The following is an 18,271-nucleotide window of genomic DNA, read 5'->3' as shown; positions in this document are numbered from 1 at the left end:
AGGAGCAAAACTGATCACGAGTCCACCTAAGGACCTCTCACCCCAGAGCAATCTCTCCAGGCCAACCTGACCCACTCCCTCCTGGGCTAGTCTGCCATTTTGGGTACTAAGATGGCCATTCCAGACCTTTTAATGGCCTTAGTGCCATCAGTAGCCTGCAACATGGGGCCATTAATAATAAATCAACAATGTAAATTCATCCTACCTTCCTTTAAAAAAGGCAACATAAAAAATTGGTGCATAAGAGTTCACAAACTTCAATAGGAAAGCCTTCAAAATTAACCTCTCTTCAAAGGTCTTCTCTGTTTTTGGTACCTCTGCAAAATAAATAAATAAATAATTGCAGTATAACATAAAACACCACAAAAGCAATAGATAAATATGCAATTGTCTTTCAGTAGTCTCAAGCAAAAGCAAAAACTGCATTATTATTAGAGTTAATGTGGTTTTATCATATCTTTTATTCTGCACTGAGTGACACTAGGAAAATATACAGCATACTTTTTTTCTTCTTACTCCTGCAAATTTCTGACTATTATTTCATTTCAAGTGTATTTGACAGTGACACATATCGAGGCACCTACCTGCACCGTTAAATGAACCAGATGCTCAGGAGGTAGCTCTGCTGGTTTACACAGTTGAGGATCTGCCCCAATCTCTCTCTACTCCTATGACCCCCATCACTATAACATGTGGCTACCTTGTTAATATTAATGGTGTTGGAAGGATAAATTAATTGGGGCCTGATTCTCATTTACAGTAAGGCCCCTTTTACACCTCCTGACCCTTGTCTAAATGTGAATCAGGTCTTAATGAATTTATGCTCACAACACCCTTTGAAATAGAGAAGTATTGCTATTTCCATTTCATAGATGGAGAAACTGAGGCACAAACATTTAAGGGCCTCATTCAGCAAAGTATTTAAGTACCTACTTAACTTTAAGTATGTGAGTAGTTCCACTGACTTCAGTGGGACTACTTAAATGTTTAAAGCACATGCTGAAGTAACTTCCTGAATCAGGTTCCAGATAGCTTGCCCAAGGTCATACACATTTTTTTTTTGTGGGGGGCGGAGGGAGACAGGAAGTGAACTTAAATGTCCTAAGCCCCATTCCCCACTCCAAAACTTTAACCACAAGGCCATCCTTTCCATAAGGTTCTTCCCCTCTCCATACACCCTCCACACCTTTAGATACGTCGTCTGTAAAACTTCTGAAAATACATCACACAATTGTTTATACATTTCAGTTGATTTAAGCACCTTGCAGAATCAAGCCCTTCAAGTGTAAACTGCAGAGTATTACAATTAATCTACATTAACATAAAAACAAAGATATATTTTTTTTCAATATTCTCTCTGGGTTCTTTTATCAGCCATGCACAGGACTTCTGAGGATAGCCACCATGCATGTTTAACCAGGCACCGAACAGATTGTTGTTATTATTTCATGCTGGTAATGGATTCAAAATGTGAAATAATAAGAGCGATTCAGTGCATCGGTTTCAAGAAGCCTCTGGAAGCATTACTGAAATCACGCAGCCTACTGATTTGGGTCAGGTTTTTTAAAAAAGAGCTCAGCTCCCATTAAAATACTAAATAAGAACCAGATTATTAAAAGCGCCTAGCATTGTGACACTTGTGGCCAGATTTTTGTAAGAGCTTAGCACCCAGCAAAATGAGCTCTTGACGTTCTGGCCCTTAGATTATTCACTCACACAAACCAGCTGACTTTATGGAAATACTTCATTAAAAATTATTCATTTGGGGCCAATCCATCTAGCACTGCACAGCCCAAACATGAGCCTATGTGCTGAGCAGATTTGCATGGGGACCAGTGGAAGGAATAACCCCATGGCAACAATTCAGCCCTTGGAGGGGATAGGAAGTTCCATGTAGGAGTAGAACCCCTGCCTCACAGAGGACTCCCACAGAGATGAGCTGTCCCAAGAAGGCAATATGCACCGCCCTGACACACATAAGAACGGCCATACTGGGTCAGACCAAAGGTCCATCTAGTCCAGTATCCAGTCTTCCTACAGTGGCCAATGCCAGGTGCCCCAGAGGGAATGAACATAACAGGTAATCATCAAGTGATCTATCCCCTGTCGCCCTTCCCTCTTTCTTTCAAGACAAGAATGCATACAGCCAGAACAGGAATAGAATGGATGAATGAATAAAAGAAAAGGAGGGCGTTTAAAAATATACAACTTAAAATATCCAGCTGTGTCCTCAATACATACCACCAAAACCCCAGACCTGAATTATGCTCCTTGCAGGTAGTGCTATATGGAGGCAGGGCTGAGGAAGTGCACTGAGGGAGGGAATATGCTCCTTTAACGCATGAACAGGAGTGATTCTGCTCTCACTTTACCACTGTTTTACACTTCATTTGTTTTCCCATGACTTGAGGGGAGATACCCCAATTTACACCAACACACATAAGATCTGAATTAGGCCCAATGCCACCTGGGTGCTAGGGATAGGGTGACTTGCTCAGCATCAGGAAACATGACTCTTTGAAAGAGGTGTAATCTGCACTCCTGCCGGTACTGCGGGGGAGTCAATGTCCTTCCTTTGCATTGCACAGATATTCCCCTGCTGAGGCCACAAGCACTGCATGTAGACCTAGTGATTCGCCTTCTAGCCCTTCACAGTGCCTGTGGGCGATGTTATTGCTGCCTCCTGCCCTAAGCACTGATTCAGCCAGATATTTAAACACATGCATAACTAAGCATGAAACTAATCTCATTGATTTCCATGGTACTACTCAGGTGCTCAAAGTTACTCACATTCGTAAGTCTCTTGCTGAACTGCAGCCCAAATGAGCTTAGGGATGGAAAGGGTATCCTTGCACCCGCCACTGCTTCTACACCAGGGCAGGCAAATTTGCCCCTTAATGTGGAAAAATGCAGCATGATGCCAGACACGTCTCTGAATTGCAGTGTAAAAAGAAAATTGCACCCATTTTGCTCAGCTCAGCAATATGAAAGTTCACAAGGTAAGAAGCATTTATCAGCATGAATGAATTGTAATTTTTTAAACATTTTTAATTACAGTTGGCATCTGAGCCTACTAATGCAGACAGCCATCTGAATGAACCATGATGTAATTTGTGGTGCTAGAAATTATTCAAAAAGGACCAAAGCCTAGAGTCCATAGTGGGTCCTCGCTCAGGCAAAACACCCAGTTACTTTAATAGGAGTGTTGTTGGAGTAAGGGCAGCAGGGATATTTTATATGAAAGCTAAAAAACTGACTGTATTTTTCATCTTTGTTTCCCATACAGCTCTGAAAGCCAAATGCACAACTGGCATCAGTGGGTACATCTCCACTGAACTTAATGGAATTGTGCCCATTTGCACCAGGGCTACTTTTTGCCGAGAGACTCTCTGCAAAAGGGGAGAGAAAATATAATAGGGTGGCATTATATTAAATGTATTACTGGTCTCTTTTTATTTTAAATCTTCATTGGAATCAAATTGAAACAATTGGGCTATCCCTAACAGTAGAAATCATTCTACTGTATCTCAACCATTTATGACTGGACCTCTGTTATGCTAGTATGCTATCAGAAGTGTAAATAATGATGCTATTTATAATAGTACAGTACACCCTCTCTACAATGAACCCCTGGGGATCCAAACCATTTATTTGTTATAGCCAGGGGGTTGTTATAGTGAAAGAGCCCTGCCACCGGGGCCAGCGTCTGACACCTCGAGCCCTGTGGCGGCGGCAGGAGCATAGAGCTCCTCCGGCCCCAGGGCCGCGGTAGGGGCAGAGAGTTTCTCCTGAGATCCTTGACTTTAATGGGGCTCCATTGACATTCACCATTTGAGGATCTGACCCATTATTCAAATTTTATAAGTGAGGAAACCGAGGCACAGAGTCCTTTTGCCAGTATGGTTTATTTTGTTTGGGGAACTGGAATAAACTGTACCAGTAAAGGAACTCTCCACTAGGAGGGATTGCCACTATAGCTCTACCGGTGTTCTTTATAATGCAGACAAGGCCAAAGTCCAACTGATTTTCAATGAGACGTAGGCTCCTCTGTGTCTAAGGTCAGATTTTGAAAAGTATTTAGACACCTAAATATGCTTTAAAATCTGGCCCTAAGTCATTTTTGAAAATTGGAGTTGGGACCCCTTAGTCACTTGGGCACATTTTTACCCTCTGGGCCTGAATGTTTCCTCTTTATGGAACTGTTTTACGGGAAATCCTCCTTTTAGAACTTTCCTGCATACTCTGTTAGAAATACATACAAAGTTGTAATGAGGGCTAGGATAGCTTTACCCATTTTTGTCAGCCATTTGGCAACAGCTCCATAAATCTCATCTAATATAAGGATCACAACCAGGTTAATGATGACAGCGGTTGCAGTCACGGTCACACGGACGTTCGACCTGGTTGACTCATTTTTGCTGATGGACAAGACGGCTGCTGTAGTAATTCGGTACACGGTCACACCAAAAACTGCTGAAAATGTCAGTGTAATCTGCAAAGAAATGTATGGAGATATCAGTGCACATATCTGACTAGAGTTTAAAAAGCAATGTTTAATTATATCTCAAAAATGTTGCCCAAACTGGTGTTGAGTGACTAGAAACTAGAATAACACAAGAACAAGAGGACGTCCAATGAAACTAAGTGGGAAATTAAAATCCTATAAAAGGAAATACTTTTTCCACACAGGAGGTGATTAAACTCTGTAACCAACTGCTGTAAGAAGTCACTGAGGCCAGAGCCCTAACTAAACATTTTAGCATCCAGGGTGAGCAAGGATATTTGTGCTCCTTGGAAGTGATGAGTGGGGGGGCATGCAGGGTCACATGCCCCCCAGATTTCTGCCTTCCATTTAACATAGAGGGTTTCAAACTGTAGGGTGCTAGGGGGACGCATCTCCACAGTTTGAAAATCATCACCTCCTGCCAAGAGCCGGAAGATCAGAAGCTGGCAGAAGCCACCTGGCCTGCTCGAGCCCCTGGCTCTTCATGCTGTGGGAGTCAGGGCACTGGCTGGCTATCAAACAGCCCTCCCTGCCGTGCTCCCCAAGCCAGCTGCCTCTGCACGGCTGGGCACTTCCCAGGCAGGGCAGGCGGCACAGCTCTAAGCTGTGCTTCTGACACGCTCTTGCCTCTCCCTCAAAGGAGCCCAGCTCCAGCCAGTGACGCACCCTGGAGTTGGCCCTTGCCCATGGAGTCTGGCTGCCATGAGATGCTCAACGAGGTGCTCCTTGCCTTATTCATCTCCCTTGGGCACCTGTGTCTCAGCAGCCTGGTCACACCTCACTCATTGCCTGGGCACCTGTCATTGCAGCTGGGTCACTCTCCCCACACTCCCTGCATACAGAGCAGATCCCCTTGCTTCCCTAGGTTGCCCTGCCCCACCCCCGTGGCTGCCGGGCTTGCGGTTGCACTGCCTGAGCTCTGAGCTTGGCCACATGAGTCTGGTGCCCAGCCCAGGACTTGGGGGTGGGCAGCTGCTGCTGGCAGGGCAGACTCAGTTCCGCCAGCTCCACAAACTGACGGCGTGAGAGTGGAGCGATTGCTAGGGTTACCACAATTCAAGTTCCCAAATAGAGGCCACTGCCATGGAGAGGGGGAGCTGGAGGGGAGGTATAGTGGGGTGGGGGGACTGGAAGGGGTACCTGCTGTGGGGGGTACCCACTGGAGATGGGGGGCAGTGTCGTTCCCTGTCACAGTGGATGGGTGGCTGGCACAGGCCCGGGTCACAGCACCAGCCATAGGTCAGCACCTCCCTGTGGCCTTCTCCCCATCCCCACGGCTGGGCACGGGCACTATTTCAGATTGGGGCAGGGGCAACTTTAACTGTGATTCCAGGGACTACTAAACACCTGAAAACTCTAATTTTTTTTGCAGATAATAACTTAGAAATTAGCTGACAGGAGCACTGTATCTAATTCCTATATAAAGAAAGAAAAAATATATACAAACTCCAATTAAAGCCATATTTTAAATTTATATGTAAATTTAGAACAATCAGGAGATATTATAGCAGAATATTCCCAATCCCAAACTTTGAGGTGGAGTCAGAACTGTTCGGCTATGTACTGCCATTAAATCATTAAGAACCTCTTTCAGCTCAGTTGGTGGTGGTGAGGAGCCTGTACTTTGGGAATAGGATGAGTCCATTTCAATCCCCATGGCCAGGATAAATATGAGGTCCTCAGGTGGTGAGCGGGGTGTGACCTATATGAGGAGAGGGTGCTGCAGTCATTGGGGGACCTGTTGCTCTCGGTGGAGAATTCTGGATTTGGGAATGACAGGTCCCAAGATCCCATCTCAGACAAGCCTGAGCAAAGATGGTGGAAGTTACAGGGTGGAAGCACTTGGAGATTTCTTACACTGATGTCAGATATAAGATCTGAACATCTGGTTCTGAGGCAAGCTTAGTCTATCTAGGCAAGTGTGTAATGAACAGGCTGGTGTGTATGTGCACCATGTAACTCTCGTGGTTCCCCTGGCTGTCATGGGCCCCACACTGCTAACAGAGACTCTCCATTAGCTCAGGCATAAGGACCCTGTACGACAGGGGTTCTGCCCCAGCCGGAGCTGTGAAGCTCTCTAAGGCTATTGTGTGAAGCACAGTGGCACCTGGCAGTTCCAACGGGCTGTGGGACTTTCACAACAGAGCAGTACCTCCCTGAGTTACTCCTTCACCCGCCCATTGAGCTGTTCAATGCAGTGAAAAGGTTGTTACAGAAGAGGGTCAAAAAAAGCTGGCCACTGTAATTTGAAGCCCATGTGTGAGTGACAGGGGCCATCATTGCAGTTGTGAAATTTTTTTGTCTCCAGGTGCCTCAGCTGGAATTCCAGCCTGGGACTCCCCAGTTCCATGGAGCTGAGTGCACGTGAGTGCCAGGAGGCGCTTGCCTCCATGGGGTGCTCTAGCAGGCCTTTCCTCCTTGCCACGCCATGCAGTTGCGTCAGGGTCAAAGGTTTGTCAGCAGCCAAGTGACAGAGGTCAGCCCTATGTGCAGCAAAGGCCTCAGGATGGCACCGACCCTGTGAGTGGCCTGAGCAGTGCCCTGTGGGTGTATGTCAGTGCGATGTTCAGCCAGGCTTCCCAAGGGCCATGGCTGTGCAACTCAGCACACTGGCTCGTCAACAGAGAAACCCTGGCCAAGGATGAGTCTGTTTAAATTCCAAGCACCCTCTAGTAGGTACAACTGGTGATTAGCAACTTTAATGAGAGCTTTAACTCCAGATGCCCTCTCTCCCCCAGGCTGGCGATACTGCTCTGCCAGGGCTCAGCCCTGCACACAGGTTAGGGAGCATGAGCAGAGCCAGTAGCGCATGGCCAGACAAGGGGTCTGGGGAAGGCAACAGCTCCATCCTGAGCTAATCGCCCACACAGTTCTTCATGGCACAGATCCGTACAGCACCTAGCACATTTTAAGTATGCTCCATACACTTGTGTACCCCTTATCCTCTTAGTGCCTATGCTGATGCTTGTGTACCCCTTCTCTCCAACCTTGCACTCCCCTCCTGCACCCCCTTCTCCCTTTACCCTGTACTCTCCACCTGCACGCCCTTCTCTCTTCACCCTGACCCTCCCTTCCTGTGTCCCCTTCTGCCCTAACCCCTACACGCCTTCATGGCCCTAGCCCTCTGCACCCCCACCCCATGCAGCACCCTCCAGGTTCTTAGTGCAGCTAGTCTCCTATCTCCAGCGGCTGGATGGAACCAGCCATGCAGCCCATTCTCCTTCTGCCCTTCCTACCAGCCGGCACTCAGATCCCTGCCCACCTGCTGCTGCGGTCTAGTGCAAGGGAAAGCCTTCTCTGGCTGGGGTCGCTGGACCTATGATCCTGTGGGGTGGGAGGACACTGAGCACTCTGGGCTCCAGCTGACTCTGCTGGGCCCAATCCTAGGGGGTGGGAGGGCACTGATGCTGCTGGGCCCAATCCTGTGCCGCCCACTTTTGTGTCCCCCTGTTCTGCACCCTGAGTGGCTGCCCCTTTCGCGCCACCCTAGTTACAGCCCTGACTGAGGCCAAGAACTTCACAATAGTGAAACTGAGATTGGACATTTATATGGATATCAAGAATACCCAGAGTTATATTTAATGACAAGAAAAATTGGGAAGGGATATTCATCCTTGTATTTCAGGGCTTAAGCCAGTCTCTAACTAATAGAGAAAAGGATGACACCCATGTGGGGCAGATTTCCCCACATCTGCCTACTGCAGGGTTTGTAAGCATTCCTCTGAAACATCTGCTACTGGCTATGGTCAGAGACAGGAAACCGGGGCTCTGATCATGCAGTGTGTAATGTATGTTGGATTGCTGTGCCTACACAGAGCTGCATCAATGTCAACGGGACTCTGCTTGCAGCAACAACTCACCCATGTGCTACCCAGAGGAGGATTGGAACCTAATGGTGTAAAACCTTTTGTGTTCTACAAACTTTTGCCATAGATGGAAACATTTTGCTGTATCTGAATATGCACAAATCTTTTGATACTGACTAAGGCAGAGTCATTCAGAGTTCATTGTAAATTTTTGTCCCAGAAGTCAAAAGGTGTTCTGTGGTCTCTGAGCAGTTGACCTTTGCCCATGAAATCAGGCGAATCACCCATGCCACTTAAGGTCAACTTCCCAACAGAAGAATTTGTATTTCACAGGGCTGTGTTATTGCAGTTTCAAAAAGCAAAATGAAATAAAAAATAATTTTTAAAGATAAAATTTCACACAGAAACACAATCTCTGGCTAAACAGGGAGTCACAGCAGGAAGTGGAGAGAGGGTGGGCGTTTCTGTTTTGTTTTTGCCTTTAGCAAAAATTCCAAAGTAAATTCATTATTCTTGGTAAGGCATCTTGAGATCTTCTGATGAAAGAGATTATATAAGTGCAAAGGATTAGATTGTTATAATTTTTATTTGGCTGGCTTGGGGCCTAGATTCACAGTACAGGCCTAATGAAGTTTAGCACCTCAGTCTGCTGACTATTTTTAATCTAATCTTTTCATAATTAATAAAGGCCAAAATCTTTTTTTTAAAAAAAGGGGTCAGGATCAGCAGCAACAGAATGAATCCCACACATCACCCCCCGCACAGGAAGAACCACAATTTTCAAGGAGCTACAGATAAATTCATGGGTGGTGGTGCAGAAGCATGAATAGCAGAGCTTCTACCCAGGCCCGGTGACGGGTGGGGCAAAAGAGGCACTTGCCCAGGGGCCCAGACAGTTTAAAAGGGCCCGGGGGGGGGGGGGCGGCTGCCGCCAGTGCAGCAGAGATAAGGCTTCCTGCCTGCCCTCACTCCGCACCACACTCGAAAGCAGCCGGGATGGCCCTACAGTCCCAGGGAGGGCTTGGAGTTTCCTCACGTTGCCCCCACCCCGAGCGCTGACTCCGCAGCTCCCATTGACTGGGAACTGCAACCAATGGGAGCTGCAGGGGCAGTGCCTGTGGGCAGCAGTGCGCAGAGATCCTCTGGCCCTCCCCGCCAAGGAGCTGCTGCCAGAGGGGTGTGCCAGTCGTTTTCGGGAGCTGTCCGAGGTAAGCGCCGACCCCCTGACCCCATCCTTCACCCCAACACCATGCCCCAGCCTAAAGCCCACACCCCACACCCAAACTCCCTCCCAGAGCCCAGAGCCCGCATCCCCTCCTGCACCCAAACTCCCTCCCAGAGCCCGACCCCTAACCCCCCTACACCCAAACTCCCTCCCAGAGCCTGCACCCCTCATCCCCTCCCGCACCCAAACTCCCTCCCAGAGCCCGACTCCTCACCCCCCCTACACCCAAACTCCCTCCCAGAGCCTGCACCATGCACCCTTTCTCACACCCAAACTCCCTCACAGAGCCTGCTGAAAGTGAGTGAGGGTTGGGGAGAGTGAGCGACAGAGGGAGGGGGGATGGAGTGAGCAGGGGGCAGGGTCTTGGAGAAGGGGCAGGACAGGGGCATGGCCTCAGGGAAGGAGCAGGGCGGGGCAAGGGTCTTTGGGTTTGTGCAATTAGACAGTTGGCAACTGTACCAGGCAGGCATGTGAAAGCCCTGGCCGTGCTGGAAGAGCGCGCCTAGCAGCGCAGCTGGCAGCTCGCTGGGCACCAGCCAGCACAGGCACAGCACTGCCCAAATGTTAGGCGGACCATGTCCACGCAGGCACATCTTGGCTGTTCTAGCCTGGGGCCCGGAATTGCTATTGGTGGGCCTGCTTCTGCCTAACCTGTCCATGTAGGTGCCCATTGTGATACCAATCACCACAAATATGTGAGCACCTCCCAAGTAATAAGAGACAAAAATCACAATCACAGTTGGTCAGTGGTCTAATTTTCCTGTTTACTTTCTCCAAAGGCAGTTGGGGATTTTTTTTTTAAGTTTTAGTAAATTATTTCCTTCTTCACTCCCTCTTCCACTACTCCTTTACTCTCTCATTTTTCTCTCTTTTTTCTCCTCCTCTCTTTTTCCTTGATCTTTTAGTGTATTGAATGGAACGCTAAGCCAATGAGTTTCCAGTTGCTGAAACATCCCTGTCTCCTGCTGTCACAAGCTTCACCCTTAAGGATGACATAGCTTCATAGCACCCGCGGGACACAGTTGACAGAGAAGGTCTTATAGTGAGGAGAGAAGAGCTCTCTGAAGTATCTACAGCCATTTCTATGGAATGCCTTTAAGATTAATCCAGACACCTTAAATCTGATCTAGTGCTTTCTAGGGACCCTGTGTAGAGTACAGTGGGTGCTGAAGGTGAGGTACTCTAGCGATTTTGGTATGATTTTTTACCATTCACATGGAAACATGATGAGAGGTGCTAGCTCATGAATTTTCTCCTGTTTAAAATGGCCACCATCTCCCATTACTGCCAATGGGGCTGAAGTCAGCAAGATGGCTGCTCTTTCTCTATCTTCACGTGGAAATGTGAAAAGTGGACTGCCACTTCTTTCTATGACACTGAAGCCCAGTGCACTGGCAAGATGTCTGCCATTCTATGGTTCAAGGGGCTGGACAGGGTACAGGGACTGTGGGGAGTAGCAGAGACACTGTGAAAGGAGGGTGGGGAGAATGTGGGGAGCAGGAGGCAGATTTAGGGGGTGCAGGGAGATGTGGGGGGGCATGAGGGAGCTGAGGGGGCAGAAGAATGTGGGGGAAGACAGGAGGGTGGCTGAGGGGGACTGAGGACACTGATGGGGTGGGAGATGGAGGGGCTTGAGTGGCAGTTATGGGCTAGATTCTGATACCTTTACTCAAGCTGGGCAGCACTTTACTCCACAAATAGCTCCCCAGACTTCAATGAGACAATTCCCGGAGTAAGGGACTATTCAGTATGAGTAAGCATATGAGAATCTGGCCTTTAAGGAAGAACAGGCTGAACCCCTGTGCTGTGACACTAGTTGACTTTCTTCTCCTGTATGTGTCAAATCCACTGTAGGAAAGCGGAGAGGATTGCTGAAGGTGAGAACAGCAGCAGAGATGAATCAGGGACTATAAAGGAGGGCCGTGGTGATGCTGATGTCCAGCCCCATCCTGCTCCCTTGAGGCAACTGCAAAGATTTTCATGGTTAATGCAGAAATCTTTGCTGTGATGTGTACTCTGTAGAACACCACTTCAGAAGGAAATTTTCAATAGCTCAAGCCTGGGTCATATCCTGTTCCCAGTAAGCATACAAACTGCCTTTTGACTGCACAGCAAGAGGTCTTCATGCAGAACAGTGGTTGTGTATACAGACTTTAAAGCACTTAGAAATATATATCATAATGATTATAATTATTACTGATGTAAAATAAGACTGGTGCAGAGTCTAATTGGGCATGAAAGTAAAAATTGATTTTGTAAAACCTACATTTAAAAAAAGCCCCCAAATAATATACTTGGATAAGTAAAGGAAGAGCGAGCAGGAGCTCGATAGAGAAAAAAGTAGTAGAATGCTTCTGCTTGCAAGGGCTTCATATTTAAGAAGCAAACAGAATAGAAAATAAAGAGCAAGGTTCTACCAAGAGGAAATTGTCAGCAGCCTTAAGAAATATCAGGGAAATATGAAATATGCAGTATGAGGGTAAGTGGGGGGAGGTCAGGGAAAGCATCTGACATCATCATTCTATAACAATGTAGACATTTTTAGGAAAAATTCCTATGGGTTTGTGCCTGCCAGATAGTGTAGGCCTGGAAAAGGTGGTGGTAGAAATTCCACAATCACTTCTGCAGCACTGGAAAATGCGGCTTATGTGTATGCATGTTGCACTTGCATGCCTGAGACTCTAGCCCACTGTATCTAAATAGTGATCATACTTAAAAAAAACCAAACATTTAGTTTGTGTGTGGGTAGTGATAAAGGAGGAAGACCAGCCAAAATTAGTTACATGAGTGCAATCTCATGTGCACCAGAACAACTGCAGAAACTGACTGCAGAATTCGGCCCAGTGTCCCCAGTCACTGTTTAACTAATCTAGTAGGAAAAGGACTGCATTCAGTAAAGCACAGATTGTAATCTGCACATGGCAGATGTGATCTGGCTCTTATACAGGAGAATTTTTTTCAACTAGCTGCCCTGTATATATTCATTGCCTAATGATATTCACAATATTCTAGAAAAACTCTCTGGACCAGCTCCACTGAAATCAGTGAAGCTTTGCTGGTTTGCAACAGCTGAGGATCTGGTGCTTTACATTTTATCTTTATAAATCTGTCTAGGATATTAAACGAAGTGTGGGAGACAACATTTAGGCCCTGATTCAAGAAAACGATCACAATCTTAACTTTAAGAACATGCTTAAATGGGATTGTAACACAGGGTTAAAATTAAGTGCATGTTTAAGCACCCATCCTAAAGAGGATGCTCTGCTAAACCAGGGCCTTATTCTGTAGCCACACTGAGAAATATTACAGCATTGCTAGTAGTAATGTTGTAGTTACATTTGAGAAAGTCAGTCAGTTCTAACTTTTTTTTTTATTTACTTTTTCACTCAATTTTTTTTCTCTTTGAGCTGAAATTTCTCTTGTTGGGTTGGTTAATTCCTGAATTAAAAACAGCATATGTTGACAATTACAGTAACTCCCCACTTAACGTCCTCTCGCTTAATGTTTTTTTGATCTTACGTTCCTGCTCAATTACAGAACATGCTCCATTTAAAGTTATGCAATGCTTCGCTATAACCTCGTTTGGCTGCCTGCTTTGTCCACAGCTGGTACCCCCCCATCAGCTCCCCTACACCCCTCCCTCCCCCCAGCACCTCCCGCCCTCCAGCAGACCCCACGGATCAGCACCTTCTCCTCCTCCCTCTGTCTCCTGCCCGTGACAATCAGCTGCGGCGTTCAAGAGGGAGGGGGAGAAGCGAGGACTCAGTGCGCAGGCTCCCCCTCCCTCCTGAATGCCGCAAACCAGCTGATTGCCGCGGGCAGGAGGCAGGGAAGGGAGGGGGGAGGAGTGAGGACACCGCGTGCGGAGTAAAGGGGGGGGAAGAAGAGGCGGGTTAAGGGTGGGGGCTTGGGGGAAGGGGTGGTGTGGGCGGGCCAAGGGTTGAGCCCCCTGCCCCTGGTGCTTGCAGAGTAGGGGAAACTGCTGCTGCTGCTGCTGTGCAACGTGCTTCTCCTAGCCCACAGCACCTTCAGCCTCCTTGCCTGCCTCATTGTCTCCAGTACCAGTGGGCTGTGCCTGTGTGGGGTAAGGCGGGGGCACCTCCCAACTATAGTACTGTACTGTACTGTATGGCAAAAAAAAAATTCCCTGGAACCTAATCCCACCTATTTACATTCATTCTTATGGGGAAATTGGATTCGCTTAACATCGTTTCACTCAAAGTCGCATTTTTCAGGAACATAACTATAACGTTAAGTGAGGAGTTACTGTATATGATCCCAACTTGAATATAAGTCAAGAGCTTGACAGGTTAAAACAGATACTTTTTAGTTATTTGTGTAGAATGGAACATATTGTGTCATCAATTTTTAAGCAGAAGTCCCCACTGAAATCAGTCAGTTCTGTCTAAAAAACGATGGTGTGCTGTAGCCTAGAAAGCTCTTAGCCATTTAAAATTATACATTTCCATCTTTGAAAGCATTAATTCAGCTTTAAGGAGGATGTTGTTCACAGATCTTTATAGCCCAGAGGAATGTGAAAGAAAATACAAATAAAATTACCATAAATAAAATGGATGCAACGTTCACTAGATAGCCAGGCATACGGTCTCTCCAGGTTAACTTCTCCTTTTCATCCTGTTGCAAAACACAAAGGTCAAGACAAGCATTAGAGAACTGGTGAATTTTAGAACTGGGAAAAGGTGAATTTTAGAACTGGGAAAAAAGAAAAGGAAAAAGCTCAATTAAAAATATTATTGATTTCCCCTTCTCCCCATTTATATTTTTGAGTTTGAAAATTTCAACATAATTTTGAAATTCAAAAATTTTCAACCATCTCTAAAATGGGTAGAAAAATGGGAGGAGGGGAAGGGAGAATTTCTCTAAAATTTTGTTGCATATCCCGCCTGAATTTCAAAATCTGAAATGTGAAAAATTTCAACCAGCTTCTACTGAATTTCAAAGTCTTAATAGAAAGCTTTAAAGTTAACCCAAAACAATTTTAGAAGTAAGTACTTTCATTAAAAAACAAAACAAAAACAAACCCCACAACCTTGTTTCTTGTAAGGGTGCAGAAGAGTGATGTTTTAGGTGAGAAACCATAATAAGAAAGAGTGTTTATCACCAGTTACTTCAGATGTCTCCTGTAAGGTTTCCTTCATCCAACGTGGCTGTTATACAACTGAACCTTCTCAGTGTTAAAATAACCATCTGACTATTCACAATCACACTGTAAAGTATTCAGAAGCATCTTCTACTTTCTATTTATGACACATTTGTTTACATCCTGTGTTGCTATATGCTCTTCATATTGTTCCAGAACCGCAGCTGGGGTAAATCTCTTCGCTCCATTGACTTCAACTGAGCTTTGCTGATTTATACCAGCTGGGGATTTGGCCCATTATTCCCAGTTGGAAGATTAAACATTTTTAGGTGAAATTCTGGCTCCATTGAAGTCAATGGGAATGTTGCCATTGACTTCATTGGGGTCAGAATTTCACCCCTTGCTGTATTCCAGGCATCCCAGACTCTCTCATGGCATCTGGTTCAAAGATCAGAGAAATAATGAAGGCAAGCCCTATTTATAGAGGGCTCAGATGACTTTTTGACTGGGTGCAAAAGGTAGCTCCCTCCACCTGATACCTATCAGTGAAAAATAATGGCGCATTATTGCCCTCAAATAAACCCAATTCCCTGCTCTTAAAATGAAAAATAAAATGTTTTCATATGAAAAGAATTTTTAAAATTGATTTACATGAAACATGTAATTTCCACCCCTCAAAAATGGTTATTAAAAAAATAAGATCACAATGGTTAAGTTAAAGCAAAAATATGCAATTGAATTAACTGTGAATTCAAAATCAGCTGCTGTTCTCATTAGTCTTAACATCTGTGCTACACAATGGGGCCAGATTCTGTCCTTTTTTTATGCTGGTATAAATCAAGTGTAACTCCATCAAAGTCAAGAGCTTATATGGAGATTTATATGAAGGTAAATGAGAGGCTCAAATAAGCCTTTTTTTTTTAAGGCACTGTGATCCTGAGAAGAATACTTTTCTGACAAGAAATTACTTGGAGGCATTATGCCCTTCAAAGGCAAAAGCGCTTCCTGAGATGGTAAGGAAAGCGTGGAATTTGCTGTACTTCTACAATAGGTGTAAGCATCACTTTTCTGGTGGTGCCTGCTCGGGTGCAGGAATTGGAAGAGGCATCATCCTGTGCCCACTCTGGTTAGAAATGTCCCACCAGTGCTTTTAACACTGCAGGAGGAGTGTATACACACACACAGCTTCACTTCTCAAGCAGTCAAATTAAGGGTGTCTCTTGCATGGGTGTGCTGAGAGGGCAGGACCATAGCAAACTCAAGGAGAAGCAGGCCCAAAGTATAGAGAACATAAATATCTGAGTCCACCTTTTAGCCAGAAGGCAACTTTAAAAAGTGTTTCTGGGAAAGCACAGATGCATTTCATTTTGTTTTGGCATTTACCACTCAGCAGTTATACAGGACATAAAAAGTTCTACGCTACTACACTTTGAAAAGGCATGAAGGACACCACGTCAAACTACTTCACTAGGGAAAAAATACTAAGGAAGCAAACCAGTAGAATGAGTTAATACTAGCCAAAACTGTTAAGGGAAATAAGGAAAGCTTTTATAACAATATCAAGGAAAAGAGAGAAAACTAACTCATATAGGAGGCAGTGAATGAAAATTCAAAAATGACTGAGACACAACTTCTTTTTTAAATCTGTCAAACAAAAAGACTTTTGGACAATTAGAATGCAGTATGACCCAGCCCAAACATTAATAAATCAGGAGTAGTATCCCCCGACCCCCAAATCATACGATTGGCTTAAAAATCATGAGATTTCAAAAATATAATAAAGTTGGGGTTCTTTTTATTTGCCGTTTAGTACACATTTTCAAGCTTTTTCTGCACAACCATGAGGTCAAGAGATTTTATTTTATTTTACAATGAAAGCTGAGATTCTCACATAAATCACTTGAGTTCAGGAGTCAAGAAAAACAAGACAATAAAATCTCAAGAGATGGTGAGAAAGTGAGGAAGACCTTTAAAAATAGCTATTGATAAAGAGCAGGTAAGGGAATATATAGGAAAATTGAATATATCCAAAACATCTGGTTTTCAAAAGTGGCTAGTGATTTTGGGTGACTCAATTTTTGGGTTCCTAACCTGACACCTTTTTAAGGGTCCCACTTATCAAAACATGTTGAGCACCGTCAAAAATCAAGTGTGTCTCAAGGTGGGTATCTAAAAAGTGGAGGCACCCAAAGTCAACAGTCACATTTGAAATTTTGGACTTGTAAGCCCTTATTTTGACATTTAAATAAATGACCTCTTTTACTAGCGCAATACATCCCAGCAGCTCACAGTGACCTCAATGAGAATTGCTGGGTGTTCAGTACTTTTCAAAATCCAGGCCACTTATTTAAGGGTTGAAATATGGATTTAGAAGTATAACCAATTCTAAAAACCTTGGCCAATTCTAAAAATCTCGGCTGCACCCCAGAGATATCACCTCACTGAACAGGGAGAAAATAGTCCCTCTCTACATATCCCTCGTCTGACTACACCTGGAACATTGTGTTCAGTTCTGCGCACCATGCTAGCAATAAGATATTGCCAAACTGGAAGGAGTTCAGAGAAATGCAAGAAATATGATTAGGGAGCTGGAGGGACTGATTTATGAAGAAAGATTAAAATAGTCAGATATGGATGCCTTGTCTAAATGATGTCTAAGGGAGAAGGATATGATAAGCCCTATGAACATTTGAAGGGTGTAAACACCAATAAAAGAGATAATCTATTTAAGATAGTACAAGGGAATAGGATTAATGGGATGAAATTAGAAAAAGGAAAACTTAACCTGAAAAATCAAGAAAAATGTCTTGACAGTGAGATCTTTTAGGCTGCAAAACAGACTTTCAAGGGAAGTGGTGGAAGTCCCATTGCTTAAACCATTTAAAGCTAATCTCAACTGACACCAATCTTTCTCTAGATTCCAATATTCTAGGATTTCATCCTCTTCCTACATTAAAAAGAAATCGGTATTGTCTCTTACTCTTAAAATCCACTTCATGCTCCTCTGTGTGAGTTGGCGCTCCTGGTTGTTAGACGTGTGGCTTGTAGATTGCAGAAAGGTCAAGAATCTGCAGGATTAGCTAGTAATACCCAGAAATCTTGTCCATCTGAGTAATGGTACAGACTCTGTGCCTCTTTCAGCTCTCCAGCACCAACTCCATGACTTGCACAACTGCCATTATGCCACTGGATGCCTCTTCATGTGACCCCTGGCAATGGGGATCATTCAGCACCTGGGGAAGTTACTGCTTCTCTGGGCAGCAGCAGTTGATAAGCCTGTGGCCAGCATAACTGCCGTGGTCTATTCCCCAACACTTCACACTCTTGTCTGCATTGCCCCAATTCCTCACATACAATACGTTGTGGGGTCAGAATGCCATCTAGTCATCTTTCTCATCTGTGTGCCTCCTCCCCTCTACTTTGCATGGATTTACCATGATTTTGCTCCTCTCTACAGCATGCAATGAAGGGGAGCTTTGGGCTCATATTTGCACCTATGAGAAGCAAGAATGTATTTTGTAAAGATACTGCTGAATTATTAGACAAAGGAGTCAACTTACATGGCACATTCCATTAAAGAAAATCGGTACCACAAATTTTATCAATATATTGTGATAGAAAGTAGAATGTTAATA

At 45.0% G+C, this 18,271-nt stretch overlaps 1 protein-coding gene across 1 annotated transcript in view; it reads right to left on the bottom strand.

The window, feature by feature from the left end:
* The window catches only part of ANO2 (anoctamin 2), a 309,476-nt gene that overhangs the window by 45,681 nt on the left and 245,524 nt on the right, over positions 1–18,271 (bottom strand). The window contains exons 16-18 of the mRNA XM_065411472.1: positions 14,096–14,170; positions 4,291–4,492; positions 206–317 (exon numbers count right to left, since the gene is read on the bottom strand). Coding sequence (XP_065267544.1) covers positions 206–317; positions 4,291–4,492; positions 14,096–14,170 — 389 coding nt within the window. The remainder of the gene's footprint in view (positions 1–205; positions 318–4,290; positions 4,493–14,095; positions 14,171–18,271) is intronic.

Source organism: Emys orbicularis, chromosome 1, assembly GCF_028017835.1.
Source record: "Emys orbicularis isolate rEmyOrb1 chromosome 1, rEmyOrb1.hap1, whole genome shotgun sequence".
NCBI lineage: Eukaryota > Metazoa > Chordata > Testudines > Emydidae > Emys > Emys orbicularis.
The sequence above is the reverse complement of the archived record's forward strand: the minus strand, read 5'-3'. Positions and strand labels throughout refer to the sequence as shown.